The 19,061-nt window shown below is 41.7% G+C and overlaps 1 protein-coding gene across 1 annotated transcript in view; it reads right to left on the reverse strand.

The window, feature by feature from the left end:
- Nucleotides 1–863: 863 nt before the first annotated feature.
- The window catches only part of LOC139456179 (uncharacterized), a 37,537-nt gene continuing 19,339 nt past the window's right edge, over nucleotides 864–19,061 (reverse strand). Inside the window, exons 17-27 of the mRNA XM_071237737.1 lie at nucleotides 16,951–17,197; nucleotides 16,036–16,284; nucleotides 15,280–15,432; nucleotides 14,756–14,924; nucleotides 12,612–12,776; nucleotides 11,617–11,777; nucleotides 9,865–10,046; nucleotides 8,525–8,660; nucleotides 7,662–7,730; nucleotides 6,560–6,763; nucleotides 864–4,927 (exon numbers count right to left, since the gene is read on the reverse strand). Of these exons, the coding sequence (XP_071093838.1) occupies nucleotides 4,889–4,927; nucleotides 6,560–6,763; nucleotides 7,662–7,730; nucleotides 8,525–8,660; nucleotides 9,865–10,046; nucleotides 11,617–11,777; nucleotides 12,612–12,776; nucleotides 14,756–14,924; nucleotides 15,280–15,432; nucleotides 16,036–16,284; nucleotides 16,951–17,197 (1,774 nt within the window). The 3' untranslated portion in view covers nucleotides 864–4,888. The remainder of the gene's footprint in view (nucleotides 4,928–6,559; nucleotides 6,764–7,661; nucleotides 7,731–8,524; nucleotides 8,661–9,864; nucleotides 10,047–11,616; nucleotides 11,778–12,611; nucleotides 12,777–14,755; nucleotides 14,925–15,279; nucleotides 15,433–16,035; nucleotides 16,285–16,950; nucleotides 17,198–19,061) is intronic.

Below are 19,061 nucleotides of genomic sequence, written 5' to 3' on the forward strand. Positions count from 1 at the left end.
CACACACACACACACACACACACACACACACACACACACACACACACACACACACACACACACACACACATATGCATGCACATCGCTATATAAGTGCAATAATCTTGGACACAACGTTAAACCCCATTTCACCTCACTCCACCAAATGGATCGGGTGGCCATACTCGGCAATTTGGTTGTCATTGTAACAGATGACATAGCAGGGGCTGATCCAGGATTTTAAAAAAAGTGGGGGAGGGGGTTTGGGTGTTCCACTTGGTCCATTTGCAACTTCATTGTGCCAAACACTATATGTACACCATTATTAATAATATTACTTTAATAATAAACTTTATCAACATGCTATCACGGTAGGTAATGTGCATACAATGAGTCACCGGATGCACCACTGCATTGGTAAATCATCATAACAGCAATCACCAGTTGTCTAGACTGATTATTTACAGCCTGAACCCATGTAGCTGGATTACTGCTAAACAACAAACAACAAATCTCTTGTTACCATTTTTTTGGTTTGGGTTTAATGCTGCACTCAGCCATTTTCCAGCTATATGATGGTGGCCTTAAAATAATCAAATCTGAGACCAATATAGCTGGAATTCACCCCATGAAGATCTGGGTTAAAATTGATCTTCAGCAACCCATGCCTGTCATAAGAGTTGTACAGGATCAGATGGTCAGGCTGCTGACTTGGTTGATGCATGCCATTGTATCCCAATTTCATAGATTGATGCTCATGATGTCAATCGTCTGGTCCAGCCTCAATTATTTACAGACCGCAGTCATATAGCTGGAATATTGCTGAGTGCGGCGTTAAACAACAAACAAACAAAGGTATGACGACACAAATCCACCACGGGTGTTGAATAATACTTTATTATTTGGGAACAATGTACAATGTTGTGATATGAACAGTGTCCACAGTGATTTCACTGTCACAATTGTGGTTATACTTTACAATTGGCAAGGATTTGAACTTTATCAAGGTTTGGTGTAATAAATTACAATGGCATATATTGAACTGCTATATGTCAGTAGGAGATAAGATCACAGCTTTAAGTCAAAACATAAGATTCATAAACACTACAGCACTACGTATCACTGCCTCACTATGAGGCTGAGTTGCCACAAATAAACAAGTCTGTGCAATGTTCAATGTGAAATGGACATGATATTGACATGTTCACATTGCAAAATGGACATGATATTGACACGTTCACATTGCAAAATGGACATGATATTAATACAAAACAAAAATTCAGAAACAAAATAAAATCAGAATGACAAGTTTTTTTAACAGTAAAAATCACTATGATCATAAAAATAAACCAGGGACTTTTATATGACTAAAACATATGACACTTTACTAACAATAAATCGTCATGTGTTGTGACACTGACAAAATGCTTTGGTATTTGACTACTAGCTACATGTATCAATAGAACATGTTGGAATCCTGACCAGTCTGTTAATATAACTAACTGAATACCAAAATAATGTCTAAATTCTTAATATTTATTCTCTCGTACATCCATTGTGAACCAGCACCCATTGAAGACTCAAGGCATTGTTGAAAACATGTGTCTAGCACTGATCACTGACACTGAAACCACAGTCTACTGCACTAAACACACCAACTAATAACACCACTTGCAATATGCACTACAACTCAAGGAATGACCACTTAACATTCGGGGGGGGGCAGGGATTTTGTTTGGAGATATTTTCCTGCTACAACTGCATAACCAGATCTTTTTAACAAAAACTATGAGACTAAATATTAAAAAAAAGCCTCTTGCTACAATACATTTTTTTGTGGAGAAATTTCTTCTTTTTCAAGAGTTGATGCATAAATAATATTTCAAGCATTTTCGGGGACAATCTATTTTTTTTTATAAATCCCAGGTCCCCCCTCCCCCTTAATGTGAGACTAGCATAGCTTACTAGGGTGACAAAAATGTTACTAGACTTGGGCTTAGGACTAGTGCATTAGTCACAGATTGTGCTTGTGCATCATCTCAAGGATGGATTGTTGCCCATGGTAACATGTCCTGGTCCAGACAAAGACTGTGGCTGCAACATTGCTAATGTGCCTTAAATTACAATCTTTCCATCCTTAATGCCTTCAGCATGTACACAGCTAACAAGACATTGTCTTGCTCTTGTTACATGGATATGATTTACCAGATAATCTTGCAATTCGTCAAAGCCACTGCCCTACATTAAGTAAAGTGCCCCCAAACAATAGGAAACAATGATATTCTCATGAAGGTAGTGATTAGGTTCTGAATATTGTTCCGATGTTATGACAATAATATGACGATGACGATGATTCTAATAAATCCTATAAAATAAAAATAACAACACTGATGCACATGATCCTCAATGTATGACAATGGCGTTCAAGTGAATTGTCAATGAGTAAGTGAGTGAGTTGGGTTTAACGACGCTTTTAACAGTATTCCAGTTATATCATGGCATGTCAGCTTAATGTGGGAGGAAAGCCCGAAGTGATGGAGGTCTCAGATGTTTACCACTTCGGTGAAACCCACGAACACAAGTATGGTGCTGACAAACCTAGAAACATAATCGGGGCGAACCGGGATTCGAACCCACAATCATAAGTTTCTGGCGTGCCAAGGGACGCAACCCTGCACAGCGAATCGTGGTGCCTTAGACGACTGGGCCACCTGTGCCCCCTGAATTGCCAATGAAGATGAAATACAAGAACAAACCGCCCAGTCTCTCCATCTTACAATATAACAAGATAGCACTTATATTTGACCAAGTATATACTTTGGCTGGCACAGGCAATTTTCCACTATGTAAAAGCATTTCAGACACATGAAACATGAACAAACATCGAACACTCATTGACGGCAGTAACAAAACTTCAAGTAACATGGACAAAAAAACTGATATGTTATCAAACCGCTTAATTACCACCAAGAAGTTTATGTATAGAAGTTAATACCTGTAGGTTATATTTAATAGAAATTCACCAAGTGTACAATGTTACCGTATACGATGAAGAAAAGCTGATCTCGTAGATAAGCCAAGGTATTAACTTGGTCCTTGAAATCTGCATCAAAATGTTACATGTGGTAGATAAGCCCCCCAACCTAAAACTACATTTCGTTAGATCTGTCATCGGAAATAGAATATCAACAAATTGAATGACGCCAGGTAATCCTGTCATTATACCACCAGTAATACAAAGTGTATAATTGTATATCTGGATTCATGTTTGTAATCTACGTGATATATTTTATTAATTTAAATCAACTTTCATTCAATAATATCCACATTAATTTCGGTGTCCATCCGGTACTTACAACTTCCGTTTGCCCCCTTCCATTAGGTCCACTTTACCAATTCACTGTTATTTACAGCAACCACGATCATATTACCGCTATTGACACCTTGAAACGAACCTTAGTTGACAGCGAATGGAAACATATATTATAACTGCGATACTTTGACTTGTAAAAAGTAATACTGGTTGTAGTTTGACGACTTAATGTAAACATATTCTGGTAACAATTTAGGTTAGCCTGCAATGTTAAGACAGCCAGTGTTAAATGTGTGTTCACTCTCATTATAGTTAAAATGGATTGAATTATCATAAAAACGCCCGCATGTTATCAGAAATGAACGGGCCACTGTAACTTGATAATGCCCTCATATTACTTGACGACGGGCCATTATCACGCCCGTTGTTAGGTGACGTCATAGGATAGAGATAGGTGACGTAAGGTTCAATAGTGACGTCATCTGGTTTGTTCTATGACGTTTCCATATTTGTAAAAGTGGGTCAGTGACATTCGTGTTGATTGCAGTAAATGTTTCAAAATCGACATTGTTGTTTCTTTTTATTTGATAACAAATTCCATCCATTTTAGCTATAATAACCGTAACGCTATTTTTCAGGGCATTATCATTTGCAGAAGCCCTCAGTCTTTTCAACTGCCCTCCTTCGTCGGGCAGTTAATGGAAGACCTCTGGCTTCTGCAAATGATATTGCCCTGAAAAATAGCATTACCCTTATATTAACCTTCTCAGGAGAAGAAAACATCATGGTCAGTTCCACACACTTTAAGTACATGACTGAGGTAAACGTAAGACACACAATTGTTCTATGAGCGGAGTGTTCATACAAGATTTAGACATGATCCCATCATGGACTAGGAACAGTTTAGGTAGCTGACTCTCACGACTTGGTATCTCACACTATATCTATGTTAATGCCATCATAGACTTTCAGCTGTTACAGCCGGGGTGTTAGTTTCCATCACTGTGTCAAGACATATAACTTTCTTGAATGAGAAGCTGGAATTGAGGCAAACACGTTTTCCCCATGTATTTTCTAGAACAAAATTTATGAAAAAATATTACAGCCCTCCCCTCCCCAACACAAACACACACACAGATAAAAACTTCAGTCAGTCAGTTACAATACAATACATACATGTCAATGATTTAACCATCCAGTTAAAATAATATGACCATTCCTACTGTACAACCTTTCTCCCATGTTGAACTGCAGAGCGGTTCAAGCTTTCTACCAATGTTAAATATATGTATAGCCAGGTGAAATGCAAAGTAATGTATGAAGACCCTGTTTTCATGATGATCAAAGCTATTCTCCATACCCAAGTATTCCCTACCGAACTTACAGATATGAGACAGTGTGCTGCCCATCCCTAGGCCTATGATTAATGGCAGCCCAGTGCCGGCCGTCGGGTGGGAGGTGGCCCTATAATGATGATAATACATGGAGGTAATCCTTGGGACTGTTGCTGTCTCCTTCTCTATATCACCATGGTCCATAGTGTTTCAGGATGTGATCTACGGCAATTGGAAGAACTCGTATGGCTGCCTTCTTCTATCACAATGGTCCCATGCCAGATGTCATCAGAGCGTTCTCCTGCAAGTTAACAATATCAGGGAGTGAGGGAGTGTTTATTCTTGTTTAATGCTGCACTCAGCAGTATTCCAGCTATTTTCGGACAGAGGGTAAATAATCGAGTAAGGTGTAATGATACAGTGGAGTCGCAATACGATACGTATTCCGATACTATGGGTGTGATACGATTCGTATCCCAATACAGTCAGGTCTCGTTAATCCAACATTGTTGGTTGCACATGATTGTGTCAGATTAACGAGTATGTTGTATTAACAAAATTAACTGATTTGTGATCGAAAAACGTCTTCATGATAGATAATAACCCTGTGTACCTTGTAATAAAATCATTAAAAACGAAATATTTATATTGTTATGTTGTTTATTCATTCATTCCTTAATTTATAATTAATGACTTTGCAAAAATAATGATAATTTTCCCATTTATACATAACAATAGAGACATTACTCACTGAATTTATCACATCAACGACAAATGTTTCCTCGTGTACAGTAAATGCAAGTGCTACTGTCTTAACAACTTGCTAGTATAGTATAGTACTTTTATTTCCCAAGTTGATATTCTTTCTTTTTTCAGGTTAATCACAACCCTAAATCATTTGTTATTACATTTCAGAGATCAAAGTTGGGATATCGTAAGGCAGAAAAATATTGGTAGAGGGCACTGTGAATGTAATGTTATTTATGTCAAATCATGAAACACTAGAGAATCTGCCAAAGCTGATGGTTGAACAGTTTCTAATACTATTCACATTTTTTTCCCTCCGTATAACTTGTAATGAAATTTATCATATGTATCACGATACGGGGGTTGTAAATCAATGTATTGTACTGTGGGCCTTGTATTGCGATACAATACTGTACTGCCGTATTGTTACACCAATTATCAAGTCTAGACCAGACAATCCAGTGATTTTCATCATCGATCTATAAAATTGAGATAAAATGACATGCAATCAACAAACCAATTTGGTTGCTGCTTGGGCTCATCTTGTGAGTGAGTGAGTGAGTGAGTGAGTGAGTGAGTGAGTGAGTGAGTGAGTGTCCTTGGTTTAAAACCTTTTAGAATAGCATATAGATATACATCGCGGCTTATTGTTAATGATAAAAAAAGAGTGACGAAGGTCATAGACTCAATCTCACTAAAATCAGATCTTAGTTCTCGCTACAGCTAAACAAAGATCTGAGGACATCCCATTACAGCTCACGTCAGACCAACCACTAATTTCAAATTGGCGACTACACTTCGAAACATATTGACAAATTCTTGCTTAAAAATTTGAAACCCGAACAAAAGAACATTCTGGAATGGCTAATAGATGGTCAAGATTGTATGGATTCAGTCGTTAAACCCATAACTATCGTTCGGAGTTAAAGTTTTCGAGGTTGCATGATCAGAAATCCCATTCCGACTGTCACTTTCATAATCTGATAAGCGATGCTCTGATTGGTCGGATGAAAGGTCGTTTTGATGTGACCCCTAATGGGATGTCCTCAGATCTTTGTTTAGCGGTAGCGAGAACTGAGGTCTGATTTTAATGAGATTGGTCATAGACTTTGACCAATTTGTGAAACCCACAAACACAAGCAAGGTGCTGACACTCAACAGATCACAACCAGATCAAGCAACTTACCATAAGATCATAAAATGTTTTTGTGAGAAGATCCTCGAAGAACCCCAGTTCTTTCTTGTATACGGCTCCCTTAATGCCCTGCTTGCGGTGCTTGGGTTCCAGGGCCTCTATGACGATGCTGTTGAGGTGACGGCCCACCTTGAGTTGCTGCGCCTCGCGGTAGGCGATGATGTCACCCACCTTCTCCAACAGGTTCTCGTACACCTGGGGACAAAAAGTTATCTTTTTACAGCTGGATTCATATCATAGAATTCTCTTATCGCATAATTGTACCCTGTCAGCATCATCAGCATGTTCACAATATCAATCACAGGATTGTCTGGTCAAGACTTGATTATTTACAGACAGTGATCATATTGCTGGAATATTGCAGAGTGTTGCCTTAAACAACAAATAAAGCTATTACAATTATGTTTTTTTTGTCTCATGAGGTTGCCTTTACATAAACCAATCTGGACGAGACAAACCTGTGGTTGATATCATGAGTAACATCACCCAAGTCATGGAGCTAGACTAGGTGATCTATTATCAAGGAGTGGAATAGGTCTTCAACCAGTGTTTGCTGTAAAAGGCAACTATGCTTGTCGTAAGAGGCGATTAACGGGATCGGGTGGTCAGGCTCGCTGACTTGGTTGATGCATGTCACCGTATCATAATTGTGTGGATAGATGCTCATGATGTCAATCACTGGATTGTCTGGACAGACCGCCGTCATATAGATGGAAGGTTGCTGAGTGCGGCGTTAAACAACAAATAAACAAACAAACTATTTATCCACTTCTTATGATCAGCATAGGTTGCTGGGTACCTCGTGTTATCCAAAATCAAGACAAGGGTCATCATGGTAACCTGGCATAAAGTGAGTGAGTGAGTATGGTTTTACGCCGCTTTTAGCAATATTCCAGCAATATCACGGCGGGGGACACCAGAAATGGGCTTCACACAATGTACCCATGTCGGGAATCGAACCCCGGTCTTCGGCGTGACGAGCCAATGCTTTAACCACTAGGCTACCCGACCGCCCCTCTGGCATAAAGGCATGATAGGGTTGATTACAGGATTTCATTTCATTTCAGATTTTGACACGCTGAGCTCAACTTACTGGCATCTCTGGAATTTCTCTAAATTCGTAGTGTCCATCCCAAATTGTGACCTTGAGACTACCAGCTTCCTGAAGAGAGAACAAATTGATACAGTTCTTATAATATGAATGAGGGATTAGGTTGAGTTTAATGCATCTTTGAACAGTATTTCAGTTATATCCCAGCAAGTCAGCTTCTTTAGGGAGGAAAGACTGAGGTGATGCAGGTCTTAGATGTTCATAATATTCGTAAAACTCACGACCACAGATATGGTGCTGACAAACCTAGAAACATAATCAGGGCCAACTGGGATTCAAATCCACGATCACCGCAGTCCCTACTTTGTGGCAAAATGTGTGCCAAATTCAGACTGAAACAAATATCAATCAAATTTGCTTCTTTTTTCAATGACAAGTTCCTCACAAACATAGAAAACCAAACATTTGTCTGAAGTATTATTTTACACATCTAATACACTGCATCGCTTATGTCTAGACATTTAGGGTTAAAGGTGTCTGGACATTTTTCTCGCTTTTTAGAACTTTGGTAGTGAAGCCTAATAATGATATCACTACACAATGAGTGAAGTTACTCTACCCAGTTCAGAATGGGCACAATGGTAGCGGTGATTCTGATGAATGTATTAACAATGAAACCAGTGATAACGAAGAACAAGTTTTGCTAAAGGTCTTTCTACTTCTAGAAAAGGATAGCAGTGATTCTGACAACAAAATTATCAATACTAGGATATCTAACTGAAATGGGACAAAACTCAGATTTGAAAAGTGTCTTCTATGGAATCGGCAATTCCTGGTACCAATAGTCAACTTGACATGTCAATCTTATCAAATATGTGGAACCGTCACAAAGCTCATCATCTCACATAGGCGTTGCGTGAGTCCCAGCGTTGTCCTTCCAGCACGGCCTCTGCGGAGGATGTAGACAGCTGGTCCAGCACCTCCTCCGTCGGCTTCCCCTTCAGTATCGGAACACGGTGGGTCCCGTTCAGCACCGAGTTCCTGAAACCATCATTCAAACACTCACTTGTTGCTCTTCTTGACAGAGACATTTTTCTTGGTATATACAGAAATGTCAGGATGAAATTCATGAACTTTTCAAGGTTGTCACTTAGTTACCCATATTCTGAAAACATGCTTGTTTTATCATCACAGATAGTCCTGTGTCACTGGAATGTGTTTGTACATGAGGAAATCATCACAATCATCTAAAAAATAAACGAAACTGAAACCAGATATCAAATCAGACACATTTCGCAGAACTCTAGCTCATACCTCATATCCAGGGTTAACTGTAATTCTAAAGTCACAAGTCACAGAATGGTCGTAGTAATCTAATCGGTTTACAATGAGTGAGTGAGTGAGTTTGGTTTTACACCGCTTTTAGCAATATTCCAGCAATATCACGCCAGGGAACGCAAGAAATGGGCTTTACACATTGTACCCATGTGGGGATTCGAACCCGGGTCTTCGGCGTGACGAACGAACGCTTTAACCACTAGGCTACCCGACCGCCAAAATCTGTTTACAAGATGGCAGTTCAGCTAATACCTGTTGTGTATCAGTATAAGAAGAATTCTGTTTAAAAAAAAAGCACAAACATGCAAGATCCCTGTTTCTTGTGTAACCCTGTGGATCTGGGCTTGCTTTTGATATTTTGTTTCATGGCACTTGGGATCAGTCCCCTGTGATCAGTAGGACTTCATTGGGTGAAATGAAACACAGGTAATAGATTGGGACAGAAAATGGTTCACACAAGCCTTGGAAAGTACTTAAATCTTATCTTGAAAGTCCTTACTTTGATCTGTCCTAAAATATTTTTGATTTTTAACAAAGCACTTGAAAAGTAATTGATTTGTTGTCAGAATATAACTGTTCATTGTATTAATCATTGAAAATCTACTCGAATTTGACACCAAACATCAAAGGATCATTTGAAACAAAATAACCTGAAATGTTTTCATTTTCTAAAATTTCAATGAATTAGTCACCACTGTGATGTCATCAGTTACCATGACAACACAATCAAATGACATCAGTAATCTCTCTGTGACTGGAGCTGGTTAGCATGTCCCATGCCTTTTGATATCCAATATATCAAAACTCATTGTTGAAAGTCTAAAACTCCCTGGCAAGGCCTGTAGTTTTGAACTTTTATCAACTCATCAGGTGAGATTCTTTATGCCTCTACTGTAAAGTAACTGACCCGTCAAACAGAGGCACTACTGCCCAACCTAGTAGACTGTCCTCATCCAAATCCAGCTCTCCTCCTTCTGGGGTGACGAGTTTGCCTGGCGCCTTGTGGTCTGGCTTCATCTTGTAGACCATCTTCAGACCAAACACCTGCACTATGAGACAACTGTACTGGTCATAGAATGGGTGCAGCTCCTGGGGGACAAACAAAAGGAAAAGGTTCAGCTCGGGAGTGAGGGCAAGGTTTTTCCTGTAGTCAGAAATATTGTATTGTAGCTTATCACTGTGACCTGTAAATAATGGAGTCTGGATCAGGCAAACCAGCCACTAGAGAGACCACGAACAAACATCAACTTCATCGGGGAGTAATGAAACAGAATCTACCAAGTCATAGATCATGCCCACTTTATCCAGTTTAGTCTGTTTGTTGTTTAACACCACTCAGCAATATGTCAGCTATATGATGTCAGCCAGTCAGTTCATCAAGAATGGAATAACTGACAGGGCTTCCCATTTTACCCATGTGGGGATTCAAAACTGAGCCTATGGCATGACGAGTGAATGGTCTGACCACTAGCCTAAAACCAGCACCCTCTCAGCTGTGGTTCTTCAGTGAATGGTCTGACCACTAGCCTAAAACCACCACCCCCTTAGCTGTGGTTCTCCAGTGCATAGTCTGACCATTAGCCTAAAACAACCAGCCCTTAGCTGTGGTTCTTCAGTGAATGGTCTGACCATTAGCCTAAAACCACCACCCCCTTAGCTGTGGTTCTTCAGTGAATGGTCTGACCACTTATCTAAAACCACCATCCCCTTAGCTGTGGTTCTTCAGTGAATGGTCTGACCACTAGCCTAAAACAACCAGCCCCTTAGCTGTGGTTCTTCAGTGAATGGTCTGACCACTAATCTAAAACAACCACCTTCTTAGCTGTGGTTCTTCAGTGAATGGTCTGACCACTAGCCTAAAAACACCACCCCCTTAGCTGTGGTTCTTCAGTGAATGGTCTGACCATTAGCCTAAAACAACCACCCCCTTAGCTGTGGTTCTTCAGTGAATGGTCTGACCACTAGCCTAAAACCACCACCCCCTTAGCTGTGGTTCTTCAGTGCATGGTCTGACCACTAGCCTAAAACAACCAGCCCCTTAGCTGTGGTTCTTCAGTGAATGGTCTGACCATTAGCCTAAAACCACCACCCCCTTAGCTGTGGTTCTTCAGTGAATGGTCTGACCATTAGCCTAAAACCACCACCCTCTTAGCTGTGGTTCTTCAGTGAATGGTCTGACCACTAATCTAAAACCACCACCCCCTAAGCTGTGGTTCTTCAGTGCATGGTCTGACCACTAGCCTTAAACAACCACCCTCTTAGCTGTGGTTCTTCAGTGAATGGTCTGACCATTAGCCTAAAACCACCACCCCCTTAGCTGTGGTTCTTCAGTGAATGGTCTGACCACTAATCTAAAACCACCACCCCCTTAGCTGTGGTTCTTCAGTGAATGGTCTGACCATTAGCCTAAAACCACCACCCCCTTAGCTGTGGTTCTTCAGTGAATGGTCTGACCATTAGCCTAAAACCACCACCCCCTTAGCTGTGGTTCTTCAGTGAATGGTCTGACCACTAGCCTAAAACAACCAGCCCCTTAGCTGTGGTTCTTCAGTGAATGGTCTGACCATTAGCCTAAAACAAACAGCCCCTTTAGCTGTGGTTCTTGCCAGGACCTGGAGATAAATCTCATGACGAGTGAATGGTTTGACCATCCTCTTACCTGTGGTTCATCAGCCCATGCCGGGGCCTGGAGATAACTCTCAGGGATATGTTTCGTTGTGATAAACTTCTCATCCTTGCCGTACCCCTCCTTGGTGGCACTCATCCCCTGTACCTTGCGCCCTGGGGTCACCCGTACGAAGCACTGTATCACTCGGTCATCTGCATCAGGACAGAAACATTGCCAACAACATCAACATCAGGAAACTAGAGTTGAAAAGTGCAGGACTAATGATGAACACAAATCATCACGATTGTAACATTGTGAAAGATACAATATAAGGGGTTTAAGGATTGCAACGATCCAGAAACCAGGATGGGGCCCATATTACTCCTAAAAGGGGTGTCATTTCTTTTTTCTGGAATTGAGGGCCAAGGTCCCTGGTCATCTACAACCATGCATACTTGCTGTGGCAGACTCCCTATACTGAAAGATGCTTTACCCATGAATACTAGGTCATTTTGGGTTCAGAGAGTCAAGGTTTGAATTACCTTGGTATGGTCATCTTAATCACATCCTACATTAATCTTGTTTTAATTTAGACAAAACGGTTTGTGGCCATTTGCTGTTGCTGATTCAGTTTTTAAAATTAAGGGCGGTGCTGGGGTAATTGAAGTCTTTTCCTGAAGTATTTGAATCTAGAGACCCTGCTAAATCTTTGACTTTTAGCATCAGGATTATGATAAGGACCCCTTGACTTTCACCGACCTGTCAACTCATGCATTTGGTGTAATACTCATGCAAATTAATAAAGATCACACTCTCAGGATCTCTACAGGAAATCGCACACATTTATTAAACAAATCATTGAAAGACAATTAATAATAAACCAGAGCGCTCCAAACTACTGCTCCGAAGGGTTAAAATCATTTTCTGACTAGGGGCGTCAGCTCCTCAGATCCCCAACCGGGCTTTGCCCTTGACCTGAACGGGGCCTCTGTCCCCTAGACTATGGTTATAAAACAAAATGTCTCTCAGAAGGTAAATATACTGACCTGGCATGCCGTAGGCCTGGTTCATCTTGACAAACAGTCCCATCTTGTTTCTGTAGCGCACACATCGAGACAGACTGAGGTTGGTTGCTGGCTGGGCGGCTGGTGTCTGCTTCTTCATGTCCAGTCGATCCTTCAACCAGCTCAGCAGGCTTACATCACTCCGACCTGGATTTCAAAGCAAAAGATTCCTATAAACCTCAAGTAATCATCTACAGTTTTTATGGGCGTTCTTATTGAAGAATATAAAAACACACGAGGTACACCTAGATTCCCCAAGCTTCAAATGTCTCACCACACAAGGTACACCTAGATTCCCCAAGCTTCAAGTGTCCCACCACACAAGGTACTCCTAGATTCCCCAAGCATCAAGTGTCCCACCACACAAGGTACTCCTAGATTCCCCAAGCTTCTAGTCCCACCACACAAGGTACTCCTAGATTCCCAAAGCTTCAAGTGTCCCACCACACAAGGTACACCTAGATTCCCAAAGCTTCAAATGTCCCACCACACAAGGTACACCTAGATTCCCAAAGCTCTAAGTGTCCCACCACACAAGGTACTCCTAGATTCCCAAAGCTTTAAGTGTCCCACCACACAAGGTACACCTAGATTCCCCAAGCTTCTAGTCCGACCACACAAGGTACACCTAGATTCCCAAAGCTTCTAGTCCCACCACACAAGGTACACCTAGATTCCCAAAGCTTCAAGTGTCCCACCACATAAGGTACACCGAGATTCCCAAAGCTTCTAGTCCCACCACACAAGGTACACCTAGATTCCCAACGCTTCAAGTGTCCCACCACACAAGGTACTCCTAGATTCCCCAAGCTTCTAGTCCCACCACACAAGGTACTCCTAGATTCCCAAAGCTTCTAGTCCCATCATACAAGGTACACCTAGATTCCCCAAGCTTCTAGTCCGACCACACAAGGTACACCTCGATTTCCCAAGCTTCTAGTCCCACCACACAAGGTACTCCTAGATTCCCCAGGCTTCTAGTCCCATCATACAAGGTACACCTAGATTCCCCAAGCTTCTAGTCTGACCACACAAGGTACACCTCGATTTCCCAAGCTTCTAGTCCCACCACACAAGGTCAACTAGATTCCCCAAGCTTCAAGTGTCCCACCAAACAAGGTACTCCTAGATTCCCCAAGCTTCAAGTGTCCCACCACACAAGGTACACCTAGATTCCCAAAGCTTTAAGTGTCCCACCACACAAGGTACTCCTAGATTCCCCAAGCTTCTAGTCCCACCACACAAGGTACACCTAGATTCCCAAAGCTTTAAGTGTCCCACCACACAAGGTACTCCTAGATTCCCAAAGCTTTAAGTGTCCCACCACACAAGGTACACCTAGATTCCCCAAGCTTCTAGTCCGACCACACAAGGTACACCTAGATTCCCAAAGCTTCTAGTCCCACCACACAAGGTACACCTAGATTCCCAACGCTTCAAGTGTCCCACCACACAAGGTACTCCTAGATTCCCCAAGCTTCTAGTCCGACCACACAAGGTACACCTAGATTCCCAACGCTTCAAGTGTCCCACCACACACGGTACTCCTAGATTCCCCAAGCTTCTAGTCCCACCACACAAGGTACTCCTAGATTCCCCAGGCTTCTAGTCCCATAATACAAGGTACACCTGGATTCCCCAAGCTTCTAGTCCGACCACACAAGGTACACCTCGATTTCCCAAGCTTCTAGTCCCACCACAAAAGGTCAACTAGATTCCCAAAGCTTCAAGTGTCCCACCACACAAGGTACACCTAGATTCCCCAAGCTTCAAGTGTCCCACCACACAAGGTACACCTAGATTCCCCAAGCTTCAAGTGTCCCACCACACAAGGTACTCCTAGATTCCCAAAGCTTCAAGTGTCCCACAACACAAGGCACACCTAGATTCCCAAAGCTTCAAGTGTCCCACCACACAAGGTACACCTAGATACCCCAAGCTTTAAGTGTCACACAACACAAGGTACACCTAGATACCCCAAGCTTTAAGTGTCACACAACACAAGGTACGCCTAGATTCCCCAAGCTTCAAGTGTCCCACCACACAAGGCACGCCTAGATTCCCCAAGCTTTAAGTGTCACACAACACAAGGTACGCCTAGATTCCCCAAGCTTTAAGTGTCCCACCTTCTGTAATACCCTCCATGGTCTGTAGTCTCTTCACCATGTCTCTTTCTGTTTTCGGATACTTCATGTTGTCTTCATAACTCTGGAAGATGCGTGTCTCTGACACATTGGGGTGACAATCAATAGACCTGTAGTAGCCTACAGTGTACTTGGGGGCATCCACTGGCTCCTGAAAGAAATCATATACACCGATCAGGTGATAGTAGTGAGTGAGAAAGTGATTTGGGTTTATGTCGCTTGTACCAATATCATGGCAGGGGACACCAGAAAAGTGACTGTTAACATTCTACTTCTAGAGTCTTACAGGAAGCATGGGTTGTATACTCCTCAGGGAGATGAGAATGTAAATCTAGTGCACACTGATCCATTGACAAGGGTAATCATATAGTACCTGGAGCATGCTTTTGGTTTGTCACGTGGGTTTGATGCATCTAAATATACACATGATGATGACGACGACGACAATGATACCCACAAACACGAGTGATTGAGTGACAACAGCCTGTCAGCAAGTGCAATCTTACCGGACTGTGTGGCCTCAACCTGACGAGTAGCGAGCAGCCCGGGATGATGGGGGCGGAGTCCAGGCTGGCTGGGGTCAGGGTGTTCACACCTTGTTTGGTGTCCGGCATTCCCGACCTTAGTCTCAGCTGATGTCCCCCAATTCGCAATTTACCCTGAAAACACATGGGTGAAATCTCTTGAGCATCTAAAACACAACAAATTTGTGACGCTCCACTAATTTTTACTAGTAATTTAGACAAGACTTATTATTTGTTTTGCCATAAATTATCAAACAATGAAAACAGTGATTAATTTGATTGACAGTCTGCTATTCAAACCTCTGGTATTTTGTTGCAACTAATCTATGAGTAGGACCCAGGTACCCACAGGACTACGTGGAGCGTGGTTAGTCACGGGATATTATCTAGAACTCTATGGTTACACTACAAGTCACTAATGTTCGCATTTCTTTCTGACTGCACCCATTCCTCCCGAATATTCCTATGGTTGAATAAAGATTAATTCTTAATTCAACTTCAGTGCATGAATGACCAGATTGTTTAATATGTGTATCTAAATACACTTTGCCAGGGCTTTGCTACAAATGTTCCCAATCGGACATTTTGAGACATCTCCTGAGGACTCGTCCCAGCCCTCCTAGATGACATGCAATCAACTGTCAGTGGGTCGGACCAACGATCCACTAAATCACCTGATCTGACCATCATAGGTTGCTGGAGACCTATTCCAACCAGGAATCCCCACATGACTCCTACCTTGTTCATCCCTACAACGTTGAACACCCCAAGGAGGCAGCTGCCGACGACGACGATCCTCTCCGTCACGATGTCAACAGTGTACACCCTCAGGAGGACAAGCATGTTGGGGTCAGCGGTCTTGCTGTCTGGGTTGACCGTCAGGCGGTAGCCGAACAGTGGTGACCGTGCAGGACTCTCAAGGTCAGGTATAGCCAAGATGTCAGACATGTCGTTCAGATCACCGGTTCGGAGAACTCTTCCTGTCACCTACAAATGTTTATGAAGCTTTTATTCATAAGCTCTGAAGAAAACGAATTCAGAAAACTCACAGGAAACCCTAAGCTTTATACTAACAATAAATTCATTCTTTTCTTCAGCTGTTATGGTTGATTGTATTGTGAGGTCAAGACAATGCACTGTGGTTTAAAACATGATGCAATCTATTACTCACTTTGATGTCATAGCAACAAGAGGTCAGACTACAAAACACCTTATCATCTCAATTTTGTTTATATTACGTACTAAAAACAACATGGGTAAGGGCAGCTGTGAGGTGAAATGGCATTAACGTCACATCCAAAATTAGTGTGTGTGTGTGTGTGTGTGTGTGTGTGTGTGTGTGTGTGTGTGTGTGCACAGTTTAACATGAAAACCCCACTCAGACACAGTATACTGACTCCGAGCTGACCAGTCTGAGGCATGGTATCTAAGTGAGCTAGCACTATAAATTGGCATCAGTTCAGACTAGTACAAGCAGCCACACACACATACACGTGCATGCATGTCGCTATATAAGTGCAATGATCTTGGATGCGACGTTAAACCCCATTTCACCTCACCTCACCTCACCTGGGCCGAAAGTATTCAAGAGTGATTGGAACGGAATGTAGTGTATACAAACCAATGAGATATTGACAATGTTCACCAACTTACCTTTATGATTGAAGCATTGTCTGGAATGAATCTCACACCATCTACATAAAGGTCAAACGGCTTGGTGTTGTCGCTGGGCGTGGGGGCTGGATCTGTTTTGGCAGCTTTAGGCTGGTGCTCCACCCAGGGTTCAAAGTCTTCATCCAGGTCAGGTGGGGTGGGGGGCTTGTCTGGCTCGGGCGAGGTCTCAGAGGGGGGTGGTGACGGGTCTGGGATGACTGTTGGGGATGGTTTCTTTGGTGTTTGTCTACAAAAGTAAAGCAGAACCTTTCAAATCATTTCCCAATATCCATGGATTGGTAAACAAGAAAGAAGTGAGCAAAGCTCACATACCCCCGTTATCCCCACTTGTCAACAACAAATAGTAAATAGTTTGTTAATTAATGAAATATACCTGTTGCTTTAAAGCAGAGTGAGTGAGTGAGTATGGTTTTACGCCGCTTATAGCAATATTCCAGCAATATCATGGTGGAGGTCACCAGAAATGGGCTTCACATATTGTACCCATGTCGGGAATCGAACCCGGGTCTTCGGCGTGACGAGCGAACGCTTTAACCACTAGGCTACCCGACCGCCCTGCTTTAAGTCAGAGGAACCCCATGAGGATGCATTATGTTTGAAATGAACACATGTTTTTGCAAATATATTTCAATCTAGTGTGGGATAATCAATGCTTAGCACAATATACATTCTTGATGTTTCTTAATGTGTCCATGGAAAAGGCAAAAATTCAAAAATTCAGAATCTTCAAACTAGCAAAAGGCACAAGTACTCATTGTAGTTAATGTGTGTAGAAAGTTTGGTGAAGCTAGGTTGCATAGTTAAAAAGATATAGGCCGTACAAAACACCCACCCTAAAAGTTTAAGTTTCTAATGTTTCCATGGAAACGGCAAAATTAAAAAAATTCAGAATCTTCAAACTAGCAAAAGGCACAAGAACTCATTGTGGTAAATGTGTGTAGCAAGTTTGGTAAAGCTAGGTTGCATAGTTAAAAAGTTATGGGCCGTACAAAACACCCACCCTAAAAGTTTAAGTTTCTAATGTTTCCATGGAAACGGCAAAATTAAAAAAATTCAGAATCTTCAAACTAGCAAAAGGCACAAGTACTCATTGTGGTAAATGTGTATAGCAAGTTTGGTGAAGCTAGGGTGCATGGTTAAAAAGTTATGGGCCGTACAAAAGTTCGGACGGAAGGATTGGACAGACGGACGGAAGAGACGAAGGGCAGACAGAAGGATGGACAGACGGAACGCTAAATACCCCTGATTTACTTCGTAAACGGGGTTATAAAAATATGCTTGTACTATGTTACGGAGAAATTATGTGAATCTGTTGACTCTACTTCTGGAATAAACAGATCTGACGTTGATATATAATTCCTTTATAATCGTGATATTTTGCATAATGACTGAAATTTGCGTCAGTTTTACATTTGTAAATGCACATTCAAAATGGCCACTGAAATTCTGGCTCAGAATAAACTGCAACAACAATAGCGTGTCGCCATCATAATGATAAAAAGCAAGGCTATGCATATGAGTTGACTTTTATCATTATAACACTTGATTATTTAAAAATATTTTCAAAAATGACTTTCATGTTCTTTCAAAGACCCTTCTTGGGATTCCAAGGCAGAACAGGATTAAAGCACCTAATGCTTGTCATTATGTTATAAGAAGGATTCAAGTATTTAAAAAAAATAAAATATATGAAATAGAGTACAAACACATGGCCAGCAATACACTGACCATTGTTTGTAAACAGAGAGTCACAAACAAGACTAACTATTGTACTTTGTACATGAAGTACATACTTGTTGACATGCTACTTCTCATGGTAATGTATTTCTTTTGTGGGGTATAAATAAACACTCATTGTCTGTGCAGCAACAGAAACTAATATGTTTAGCCCACTGTTCCTTATTAGGAAAACATGTAGCCAAACCTTTAGAAAAGGCACATTTCCACTCCTTATACCATGCATACCGTAACTGTTGGGCAGCTTGGCAAGGACTGTAGGACAAGTGCCAATTTCTATCGCTGCTGTGTATATAATGCACACCTCCTTCTACAAAGGCGGGGGCACGGGTGGCCCAGTCGTCTAAGGCACC

The sequence above is a fragment of the Haliotis cracherodii genome, unplaced genomic scaffold (genome assembly GCF_022045235.1).
Source record: "Haliotis cracherodii isolate W230 unplaced genomic scaffold, xgHalCrac1.p SCAF_11, whole genome shotgun sequence".
Lineage (NCBI taxonomy): Eukaryota > Metazoa > Mollusca > Gastropoda > Lepetellida > Haliotidae > Haliotis > Haliotis cracherodii.